Consider the following 11,360-nt stretch of genomic DNA (forward strand, 5'->3'; position numbering starts at 1 on the left):
TCGGGGAGGAAGCTGGGCAGGGGCCGGAGCCTGACAAGTCTGCTGCCCCCAAGGACTTCCACTTGCATCCCATGGAGCTGCGTGACTCTGGGGACAGACGACAGATCCTCCCGGAAGGAAGCAGTCGCATGAGAAGAGAAGCTGTTCAAGCTGAAATGACTAGTGAGCTAATAGGGGCAGCAAAAGGCAAGCCTCAGAGAGACCTTGAGGAGGAGGTGGACGAACTTGCCCACTTATATGGACTTGAAGATGATGACGAATTAGGGGACGAGTTCATAAATGAAAACACGCCCAGAATAGAGGTGTCGGAGTACCTTCCCCACGTGGTGGCGAGGAGAGAACCAGCCACGCAGCAGAGGGACTGGAGACTCGGGGCAGAGGCAGCGGAGGCTGGCGACCTGGGCTTCGGGGGGTGGGGCCCGGCGGGCCAGTGCCAGGACCTGCGGGAGGCCTACAGGTACGCGCACGGCCGCGCCAGCGAGGAGTACGAGTGCTACGTCATCCCAGAGGAGGAGGACGAGGACGAGGCTGCCGACGTCTTCTGCGTCACTTGCAAAACCCCCCTGCGAGCGCTGGAGAAGGTTTTGGATGAGCACAGAGAGCACGAGGTGACCCCGCTCAGTAAAGCCCTGGAAAGCGCCAAGGTCAGTAGGCCTCGTTAGTTCTTCCTCCTCCTGTTGCTCCGTCTGCATCTCAGGGGAGCGGGCCGGGGAGAAATCTCAGGTGCCTTCTGCCGGGGGCGGAGGGCGGACGTCGCGGTGACGACTCTGTCCTCTGTCCGACAGGATGAAATTCACAGGAACATGTACAAGTTAGAAAAGCAGATTATCGAGATGGAGAACTTTGCTGGTCACTTGGAGGAGGTTTTCATCGCCGTGGAGGTAAGAGCCCGTCCGCGAGCGCGTCAGACGCACATTCGTTCTTCCACCGGAGTCCCTGGGGCCCGCCCCCCCCCCCCCGCCCCTTGCTCTGCCCTCCCGCAGCCCGCTGGGCACGCTCCCCATGGAACCCGCCGCTGGCAGCCTCCCGCACAGAACTGGAAGCTCTCCGTGCGGAGGCTGTGTGTTCTGCGTCTTTCTGTCCCCAGTCCCTCTACAAGGCAGGACCCTTCCATGGGCCAACCTTGACAAGGCTTTGAAGACCCCCATTCTGTCATCGATTAGTGTTCCATTCCGCAGCTGTTGTCTGTTCCCCGTAAGATTAGTATGTTCCGGCGTCTGTCCCCAGACACATCCCAGACCCCTGGCGTGCCCGGTAGGTGTGCGGTGCACCACTGTGGTGCCAACCGGACGAGCAGACCTGGACCGAGGACCGGGGGCCTTCGCCTCTCCCCTCCCTTCGTGTCAATGCTCTTCTTCTGTTAAAGCCACTTTCGGCTGAACCCACAGGAGCACCCGTATGAATTAACTGAGCCCCAGGCCCCTTCCCTTGAAGCTAGACCTGCTTCACCCCTAATCTTAAAGGGGAGGGGAGCTGTTGCATTAATCCCCTAGGGAGGCACAGAGAAGGGGCAAGCCCTTCCCCTCAGAAGCTCAGGGTGGCGGTAGGAGCGGGGAGAGCCCAGCGGGAGGGACAGAATTCCCTGTGCTCTGAGCAGCCGTTCACTCTCAGATGAAAGGCTCCTCCCCATACGTGCGTCCCTGGGGAGGATCCCTGCTTCCCCCTCCTCTGCCCAAGCAAGTCTTCCACACATAGTGGGCGCTTGGTGAACACCCCCTGAATGAGGGATCTTCTTCTTTGGAAACGTCCTTGTTTCTGGTGAGGGTGACGGACCAGGAGTGAGAGGCTCTGGTCAACATTTCTCACCCATTCTGCCCCAGGGCAAGTGCAGCCGTAACCCTCCCTTGGCTCCCCGCCCGTCCACCCCCACTCCCGCTGCCCTCCTCTCTCTCTGGGTTGCTGTGAAGATCGCCGTGGTCCTGGTGTTTGGACAATGTCATCCAAGCATCAGAGTGCAGCGGTGAGGGTCGGGAGAGGCTGCGAGCCCAGGCGGGGGTCTCCCCAGGGCAAGCGACTTGATGTTAAGGTCCCAGCTCCACTGCAGGCTGACTCATCACCAGTGAGGCCTCCCTTGGTTGTCATGGCGACGGGAGGTGGCACAGCAGGTGGTCTGAGGGTGAGGAGGAGGGTGGCAAGTGCCATCAGGACAGGGGCAGTGCTTTCTGTTTGGATCGCCCCTGGGGCTCTTGCTGGAGACTCCTGGTCCCAGCGCGCCTGCACCCGCCCCAGCACCCAGGCCAGCAGTGACGGGGAGGGACCAGAACGCCTTTGGGGAGGTACATTTTCATGCCCCCAGTGACTCTGTGGTTGACATCCCGCGTGCACCGTGAGGATGACGGAGGGCCCCTGTCCTGCAGGAGAACTTCGGAAGACAGGAACAAAACTTCGAGTCCCATTACAACGAGATCTTGGAAACACTTGCCCAAAAATACGAAGAAAAAGTCCAGGCTCTAGGGAAGAGGAAGAAAGAGAAGCTGGAAGCCTTGTACGAGCAGCTGGTGAGCTGTGGCGAGAACCTGGACACCTGCAAGGAGCTGATGGAGACGGTGGAGGAGATCTGTCACGAGGAAAAGCTGGACTTCATAAAGGTCAGGGGGACTGAAAGGCGGGAATGAACTGGAGTGACAGTCACGGCTGCAGTAGGGCAGCCCCGTCCCCTCCATGCCGGGAGGTGTTGGCGGCGACTTCCACAGTCAGCGTCCGTTTGTGCCACTGGGTGGTCGTGACGGGGGGGGGTGGGGGGTGGGGGTGGGGTTGTCCCCGACGCGCAGCCCGGCAGGCTCACGCACAGCGGACCCCGTCCCCCCACCACTGCCCCGGTGACACCGGACTCTGTTCCTCTGTCCCCGCGGCCAGAGGTCTGTCCCCGTCTCCTGTTCCCAGAGCTGAGCAGAAACAGTGCGCTGCGTTTCCTGCCCGCCTCGGCTGCCTCGGAGCTCTGGGAGAAGCCATCCCAGTGAAGTCTCACTTCACCAACGTAAACACGCAAACAGAAATCCTTTCCTTAATTTCCTTGAAATGGAACGGAATGTGACACCAAGCCCCCCTGGGCTGGGCCTGGGCCCCTCTCCTCACAAGGCCCCACGGGAGCAGAGGGCAGTGGTGTCTGGGAGTGGGGGAGGGGGAGACTCGGCCTCTGGCGCTTCCTGTGTGTCACAGTGTCACATGTACCAGTCCTGCTCCCTCAGAGCCCCACAGTGCCCCCCAGCCATGCTGGGGCGAGGGCCCGGGGCGGAGGCTGGGAAGCCGTGGGCCGGGAGTGCTGCGTGATTAACGTGAGCGAGGGGCCTCTGAATGGAAGGGACCTCACAGGCTTTGTCGGGGGTTTCGTTAAGAGTGTGGGGTGTGGCTGACTTTTTTCTTTTTTACCAGTTTCCAAGTTTTTAAATATGTTTATGTTGTTTTAAACAATGATTTCCAAAATCAGTTAATATCATCTCCTTTCCTCCTCCCCTTCAGGACGCTGTGGCCATGGCTGACAGGTAATACTTTTGCTCTCACGTGTAGGTTTTTTTTTTTTTTTTGGTTCCGTCACTTCTAGAAACCCAAGGAGACTCAGTTCCACTTGGTCGGACACTCCCAGTTTCAGCCGTGTGCGTGCCCTAAGATGAAATAGCACCGGCTTCCGGACAACCATACGGGGTCAGATTCTTCTGTGGGAGTTAAGTGACACAGTGTCTGTAAAGCAACATGAACAGGGGAGCTTAGGGCTGCGACAGTTACGGACATGGGTTGTGGCTGCCAGGAAGCAGGTGCAAGAAGACCCAGGCCCCACGCCATGCTCAGCAGGTCGAAACCGTGGGCTCCGTGACATCTTGGGCCTGGGGTGGTGCTGGGGAGGGGTCTCCCTGAGGGTGCGGATCTGGAGCTTCCCCTCCCCTCTAGTGCACAGATCAGCCCCACCATCCCCATCGGTGACCTCCTGCATCGGTCACGGAAGCAGCAAGGCCCTCTGCGTGTATTGCTAGTGGCCCAGCACAGCAAGGCCCCCAAGGGGGATGCCTCTGCCTTCTTACCAGCATGTCGTTTTATACCAACAGACTCCAAGAATTCCTGGGGACAGAAACTGACGTGGAGATCTCCCCGCAGTCTGCCTTGGAAGACCAGACCCTGGACTTCTCTGACGTGGAGCGGCTGCTGGGCTCCATCCACACCACCCCGGGTACCCCTCTCCTCCAGCGTGGCTGTCCCGGCGCGTTCCAGTCTCCCTGAGCTTTGATGTAGAAACTTGGATGGCTAGAAAAGTTAGAAAGATTTAGAAACCAGCATTTTTCCCCATAGCTTCGTATTTTTGTCGTTATGGCTTGTCAGGGTAAAAACAGGCTGGACACACCCCCCAACCCCCGTTGTAAGTGCCAGTCTCACGTTCTGGGGTGCCAGTGTCTGGCTCAGGGAAGCCTCCGGTAGTTTCCAGTTTTCGTAGCTTGCCCCACCTCATAGGCACCTGCTTTCCTGTCTTAATTTACACCAAACAAGATGCCTGAGTTTTATTTCCTTAACCAGTGTAGTGGTTACGAGATGAGCCTGGGAATCCTATGGAGTTGGCAAGAATCCCGTTTGCTACTTCCTGGCTGTGTGACCCTAGGCAACTTCCTTAACCTCTCTGAGCCTTCGTTTCCTGGTCAGCGTGAGAATTAAATGAGGCACTGTATTTTACAGCATGCCACATGGTGCCAGGTAGCACTCAGAAGTATTACTGTGATTACATACTCCAGAGCATAACACTAGAATTCAGCTTTAAAAGTAAAAAGATTTTATTTTTAGAAGGGAAGGGAGGGAGAAAGAGGCAGAGAAACATTGATGTGCGAGAGAAGCCTCGATTTCCCTGAGCCCATGGACACACTGGGGGGGTCAGTGGCCTGTACCTCTACTTAAGCCCCCTCTTTGGTGTTGGTCTTCCTCCCGTCCCCTCTTCTAGCCCCTTCTGCCCCAGTGATAAACCCGCAGGCCCCCAGCTCCGCCACGGGTTCCTCGGTCCGCGTGTGCTGGAGCTTATACTCTGATGACACCGTGGAGAGCTACCAGCTGTCCTACCGGCCAGTGCAGGACGGCGCACCTGCGAAGGACCAAGCAGGTGAGGCTCCATCGGGAACGCTGTCCTGCTGCAGAATGGCTGGGGCCCCTAAGAGGCCCAGGCAGTGGGGCAAGTGGAGGGGATGCATGTGCTCGCCAGCGCCTCGCAGATGTCCTTACCTGAGGACTTCCCAGAGAATATGATGCTGGCTGGTGAGAAGGGAGAGAGGGCTAGAAAGGCAAACTGGGGCCTGGCTGAGGCCTCTGCCCGTGGGGCCTCATCCTCCAGGGGGCGGGCTCAGGCGGGTTCACACGGACAGCTGTGCACCTGCACTGGCGAAGCCTCGCCGTGCGTCCTGCTTGCTCTCATCCCGTTGGCCAAAGCCAGTCACATGGCAGAGGGTGTGTGGACAGGGATGGCCTATCTGTGATCTCCAGTGGGGATTCAGCAAGGTGAATGAGGAACCACTCGGCCTATCTTAGTACTGAATTCTCCCCCCCCCCCCCCCCCCAGAGTTTACAATGACTGTCAAAGAGACATACTGCTCAGTGAGAAACCTTGTGCCAAACACCCAGTATGAATTTTGGGTCACAGCTCAGAACCGGGCCGGTGTCAGCCCCGCCAGTGAGCATGTGGTGTACATGACAGGTAATGGAGTGCGTGTTCCGCAGCAGGACCTTCCTTCCCGGGACCCCAGAGTCGCGGCTTGCTTCCCGTGGCAGGGATCTTGGCTTCATCTGGGTGGACAGATAAAGCTGTGTACTATTTTTTCTTTTATTTAATCACCAAAGCCACATGCCTGCTACGGCAGGGACATTTTCCCATAGTTGGTCTCAAAATGTCAACAACTCCTGCTCTCGGTCACAGGACCGTTCAAACCTAGCGACCATCCCCTACTGCAGGCATCCCTGAAAGGCGCGCCCCGGTGCCTTGGCCCATCCAGCTGCGGTAGCAGGATCCCACTGACTGGGCCGCTTATCGACCACGGGCGTGTGCCTCTCAGCTCCCGAGGCTGGGAGGCCCCAGCTGCCCACGGGTTGCGTGGCTGCTGAAGGCCCGGCCTGGTTCGGAGGCAGCTGTCCTTCTGCTGTGCCCTCCGTGGAGGAAGAGGGCAGAGCAGCCTCCTGGTTCTTTTATACTAAACCCAGCCACCCCACCCCCCACCAAAGACTTCAGATGCCATCGGTTGGGGACGAGGTTTCAACATAGGGATTTGGGGGTGCGCACACTCAAGTCTGTGGCACAGGGTTTGCTCTTTGTGCCCTGAATGTCTTTTCTGGGAAGAGGGGTTGAGATGTCTGCGCTCTGGACGAAACGGCTGGGTGCGAACAACAGCGGTTCTTCTCTCCCTCGCCGCTGCGTTCAGCGCCTTCTCCCCCCGTCATAAAGAGCAGAGAGGTGAGGAGCTGCGAGGAGGCCGCCCTGATCTGCTGGGAGTCTGGGAACCTGAATCCCGTGGACTCGTACACGGTGGAGCTGACCCAGGCAGAGACGCCGGGAGCTTCGGGCGTGACTGAGTGAGTCACGGGGCCGCTGGCAGGGCACAAGAGCCCTCGCCCTGACACGGTGACACAGCGCAGGGAGTGTGTGGAGTCTGCAGAGGAGGTCGGCATTTGTGACCCACAGGAAGCTAACTTTTAGGGTGCTTAGTTTTCGTGAGAAGCAGCAGCAATGCTGTCACTAAAGGGGACGGTGCGTGAGTGAATGGTTCATCCTCGGGTTTGCTTGTTTGTCCCGAAGGCCCACCCTTTACTCACTGCAGCGGGTACTGAGGGCCCGGGAGGCGCCAGACCCGGGCTGTGCTTGGGGAGCAAGACAGCAGGTTCCTTACAGAGGCGACAGTCGGGGGGCAAACAGACAAGAAACAAGAAAACAAATGCATGAAATGTTCTCTGGAGGAAGAAGAAATGTAGTGGGACAGGGATGGTGATGGAGGCAGGACCCTAGTCTGGGCAGAGCAGGTGGGTAAACTGAGACAGAACAGGGGGTGGGCAGAGGCCGAGAACAGCAGGTGCAGGGACGCTCCCGGGCAGGGCAGCTGTGCAGCGGGAGCGCGGCCTGAGGCGGAACCAGTGGTGCTCAGTGTACAGAGGTCAGCGTGTTCGTGGCCGACGGCTGTCTGGGAAACACGATGACCCCACCCCAGCTTGGAAGGGCGGCCGGTGCGTGGGCCCGCGGTGACGGCGGCTCTGCTTCCTCACCCAGGTCTGTCGTGGGCATCCCCACCTGCGAGTCGCTGGTGCAGCTGCAGCCCCGGCAGAGCTACACCATCTATGTGCGCGCCCTCAACGTGGGGGGCCCCAGTGCGAGAAGCGAGCCCGCCGTGGTCCACACCACAGGTCTGTGCCCCAGGCCGCGCCCTCTCTGGGACCCGAGCGGCCCCTTTTGCAGGCCCAGTGCCTCTAAGACTGCATTGGGAAGTAAATAGATGCTCATGGATAGGAACACATGGCAGCCAGGCTGGCAAGGACTCAGAGGCGGTCAGAGCCCTAGGCCTCATTTTACAGATGCGGAGACTGTGGCCTGAGCCACACGGCAGTTTTGCCCAAACAAGCGTAGAACTTAAAGTTTCTTCCATGCCCCTCAGGTGAACGAGAGGCTTGTCACACTGACCCAGTCACCTCATATCCCACACAGCCTGGCACCACCCCGGGGCGGGGTCTTCAGGAAATTCCAGGGAGGGCCATCGCTGGGGGCCATGTACTCACTCCTGCCATCAGCCCAGCACCTCCCCACCACAGGCCCAACTGCGACCTGCCACCCAGCTCCTCCCAGGCCCTTCCTGGCCCTGGTGGGTGCCCACACCCTCAAGTCCAGCTCCCCTCTTCTCACTTGCTACCATCATGTCATCAGATTGTCACCCTTCATGTCCAAGTCTTGAGTCAGCAGGACATCAGTAGAAACATTGCGTTTATGTCCTGCTGTCCCAGCATGGCTGTGGCTCTGGGTTGTGAGCTTTGCCAGCTGATTTCTCAACCACCCTCGCCTCCATTTTCATATCTACAAATGGAAATAACAACACCTGTTTGCAAGGGTGATTGTTGAGGATTGAATGAGATAAGACATACTAGCTGCTTAGTTCACGGCCCAGGGCCTGTGCACTGCCATCCCCATGGGCACAAGGCTTGTTATCTGCGGTGCAGGCTCACGGGCAACCTTCGGAAGCTCCGCCAGCCACGCATAGCGCTCCCTGTGCCGTGGGGCGGTGACACTGAGAAAGGACTGGCTGGCTGCTGATCCCCTCCCTGGGTGGCCCCCTGCAGGCAGCTACTTCCGCCTGGACGAGCGCACCTGCCACCCCTGGCTGACCATTTCTGAGGACGGGCTGACCGCGGTGCGAAGCGAGAGGAAAACCCCCGCGAGGGAGTCCTCCCCCAGCGACACCCGCTTTACCAGGTGGGTGCTGTGTCCACCCTCACTGGGACACTGCGAACCTCCCTCATGTACGCTGTTACTCAGGTGAACTTGGGTGGCGACAGGTGCGGCCTTGAAGGGGAGGGAAGTCTCAGACACGAACGGGGCGGCAGGGGCCTGTCGTCGCCACTGAGGTCCAGCCGTGGCGTGAGGGCCACAGGGTCAGGCTGTGGGGAAAAGGAACAGGACTCCGGGGCTCCTCCTTGCACACGGTGAGACCTTGTCAAAGGCTTCTGGTGGAGACCTGGCTGTGCGGTGAGCCCCTGCAGAGTTGCTGGGTGGGGCGGGGCAGGGGCGGCCCCCAGAGATGGTCTGTCGACACCCAGAGCCGTTTCTAGAGCTTGTACTCCGCTGATGTTGAAATGATCGATTTATACTTTACTTCTCTCTGAAGACTTGAAAGGAGACCTATAGTGAGGGGCAACAGACACTAGGAGACGGAAGAATCAGAGCGTGGGAGAAAGGGAAGGGCACAGGTTAACTTCAGGGCTCATTTCGTTTTCATGACTCAACGTTATTAAATGGCTCTCAGCTTCCTGGCAGTCATGGCAAGAAGAGGTCATGGTGGGTTGATTTTAGAGCCAGGAAGAAAAGTGGCTCCTCTACAGGCCCGGAAGGGCTGTGGAGGGGAAGCTGCAGCCTCCCTGCCGGGGGCCCACACGGGCTGGGCAGCTAGCCTTCCTCGGGCCGTCTCACTGCGCACGTGTTAAGTACCCGCGGCGTGCGTCAGTGTGAAATAGAACCGCACATGGCACCGTAGAAAACGACCTCCTCCTTTCCAGCCCAGGGTTGGGGGCCTGGGGAGGAGTGAGAAGCAATAAAAGTCTTGCCTGTGTTAAAAAACAGATTCAACTGGGTAAATTTTAAAGATTTTATTGACTTTAAGCAACGACTCGTGCATTGGGCAGCCCCCCCCCCCCCTATCGGGCAGAGAGAAAGGAGCCATGTAAAGCTCTGCAAAATGAAAGACTTTGGGGTTCACTGGACTTGAGTTCTGTGAGGTTTTAGTCCTTTTCTTTTTTAATGAACAAGTGAACCAAACATTTAGTTTTGTTCCTGAAAAGCCCAATGAACGTTAGAAAGCAAACAGCCTTTTCCGTGGGTTTGCCGCCGCCTCCTTTACCAGCACTGCAAGGTTCTAAGCTCCTGCGTCTGTCAGGCGACAGCTCCAGTGCCCCTTTGCAGGTGAGGTGTTCGCAGCCCCCTCCACCTGCAGACCACCTGACTGACTGCCAGCTGTCAGCATCCCTCACCTGCACGGCCAGGCTCGGGTCACCTGCAGCCACGTGTCCCCACTCTCCAAACCAGGTGTGTTGCTGTCATGGGAAGCCTAGTTCCAGTCCGAGGGCGTCACTACTGGGAGGTGGAGGTGGACGAGCGCTTGGACTACACGGTGGGTGTGGCCTTTGAAGACGCCCCAAAGCAGGAAGACCTGGGAGCCAACGGCCGGTCCTGGTGCCTGCGGCACACATGGGCCCCGCCAAGGTAACGTGCAGCCAGACTGACGGTCACTCTGGGAGAGCAGAGGGGCCAGTGAGGCCCCCGGTGTGTGTGTAGAAATTCTCTGAGGCACTTCAGGACTCGTTCCAGCCCCTCCCCCGGGCTCCAGCGAGGAAGGGACAGTGCAGCTTGGGGTACTTTCCTTCCGGATAAAAACAGCTACCCTTCCTGGAGAGCCTGTTTCATCCCCAGCGCTGTTGTACTCGTAGGTGAACTCCCTCGTTTCCGCTCACAAGCATGTCAGCCCCTTTTAAAAGTAAGGAGGCTAAGCCTCAGAGCAGTTAGAGGAGCCGCCCCACGCGGACTCGTGGCCGAGGAGGACGGGACAAGGAACATGGGATGGATGAGGAAGGGCAGAGCGCTGCGCGCCGCGGCCAGAGCAGCTCCCAGGCCCATCTTGTGAAGATGTGCAGGACCGCGCGCGGGCGTGAGGGACCCTAGCTGCCTTGGACTTGGGGGTTCCCGTCTCGGACTTGATGGGTGGTGGGAGGCAGGTAGAGAGATAGAGGGGCTCATTTAGCTGCTGGCGGCTGCTCAGGCAGAGCGGCGCGTGGGCGCGCACAGCTCTTCAGAGGAGCAGCTGGGGCTTCCCGTGGCCGGTTTGTTTCAGCCGTTTCTCAAGCACGCAGGACAGAGCACGGCACGGTGAAAGGTGCTGGGGCCGCCTGACACTGACCAGCGGCGGCCCCCGATGCCCCGCTGTCGGAAGGTCTAAGAACTGGGTGCCTTAGCGCTCCTGTGCACAGTGACACCGCAAGGGCCGTTATGTGCAAGACCGTGGCACTCCGTTTCAGATCCCTTTATTACAGAGGATCTTGAACCTCAGAACCCAAACTTTATAACATGTGCCATGTCTATACAAATGTGGATGCAATGAGTCTACAATACTGTATGTCAGTTTCTTAGGTTAAGAGGTTGCTCAGAAGCAAAGCTTACAAAGACACATTTCTTAGGGCAAATTTTAGAAAAGAGCTATAGCGAATAGTTACAGAAATGGCCTGTTACTTTGGTAGTCATTAATAAAGTGACCCAATCATAGAAGTATTTGAATAAAACTATCTAAAATGTTCTGTAAGTAGCACAGAATTTCTGAGGATCTGTTATGTCAACATTTAATTTTCAGGCATAAGTATGAATTTCTACACAACAAGATGACTCCAGATATAAGAATAACGGTTTCCCCTAAGAAGATTGGCATTCTGTTAGACTATGAAAATTCAAAATTGTCATTTTTCAACGTGGACATTTCTCAGCATCTGTACACGTTTAGCTGCCAGTTCCACCAGTTTGTGCATCCCTGTTTTTCTTTGGAAAAGCCCGGGTGTCTGAAGATACGCAACGGCATTTCAATGCCCAAGCACGTCACCTTCCACTAGACCCCTGACGCCCGGCTCCCTGTCCTCTGTGCCTACCCCTCAGCCCCTCACGCCTC

The 11,360-nt window shown here is 57.8% G+C and overlaps 1 protein-coding gene across 1 annotated transcript; it reads left to right on the plus strand.

Annotated features, from left to right (window-relative positions):
* On the plus strand, positions 1-11,360 carry FSD2 (fibronectin type III and SPRY domain containing 2). Its single transcript, XM_090263789.1, has 12 exons — positions 1-644; positions 786-881; positions 2,358-2,588; positions 3,460-3,482; positions 4,041-4,162; positions 4,919-5,074; positions 5,528-5,662; positions 6,381-6,531; positions 7,220-7,353; positions 8,278-8,410; positions 9,737-9,913; positions 11,052-11,360. Exons 1-12 carry the CDS (start codon positions 72-74, stop codon positions 11,302-11,304), a joined length of 2,184 nt encoding a protein of 727 aa, XP_090119915.1. The 5' UTR covers positions 1-71; the 3' UTR covers positions 11,305-11,360.

Source organism: Furipterus horrens, unplaced genomic scaffold (assembly GCF_987537825.1).
Source record: "Furipterus horrens unplaced genomic scaffold, mFurHor1.1.pri manual_scaffold_16, whole genome shotgun sequence".
NCBI classification, from domain to species: Eukaryota; Metazoa; Chordata; class Mammalia; order Chiroptera; family Furipteridae; genus Furipterus; species Furipterus horrens.

What these genes read in the sequence shown, in the direction of transcription:
- FSD2 (XM_090263789.1), top strand. Translation starts at nt 72, where the DNA reads ATGGAGCTGCGTGACTCTGGGGACAGACGACAGATCCTCCCGGAAGGA. An exon ending in GCATGTGGTGTACATGACAG is followed by an intron (nt 5,663 to 6,380) that starts GTAATGGAGTGC and finishes CGCTGCGTTCAG; the next exon opens with CGCCTTCTCCCCCCGTCATA. An exon ending in CGCCGTGGTCCACACCACAG is followed by an intron (nt 7,354 to 8,277) that starts GTCTGTGCCCCA and finishes GGCCCCCTGCAG; the next exon opens with GCAGCTACTTCCGCCTGGAC.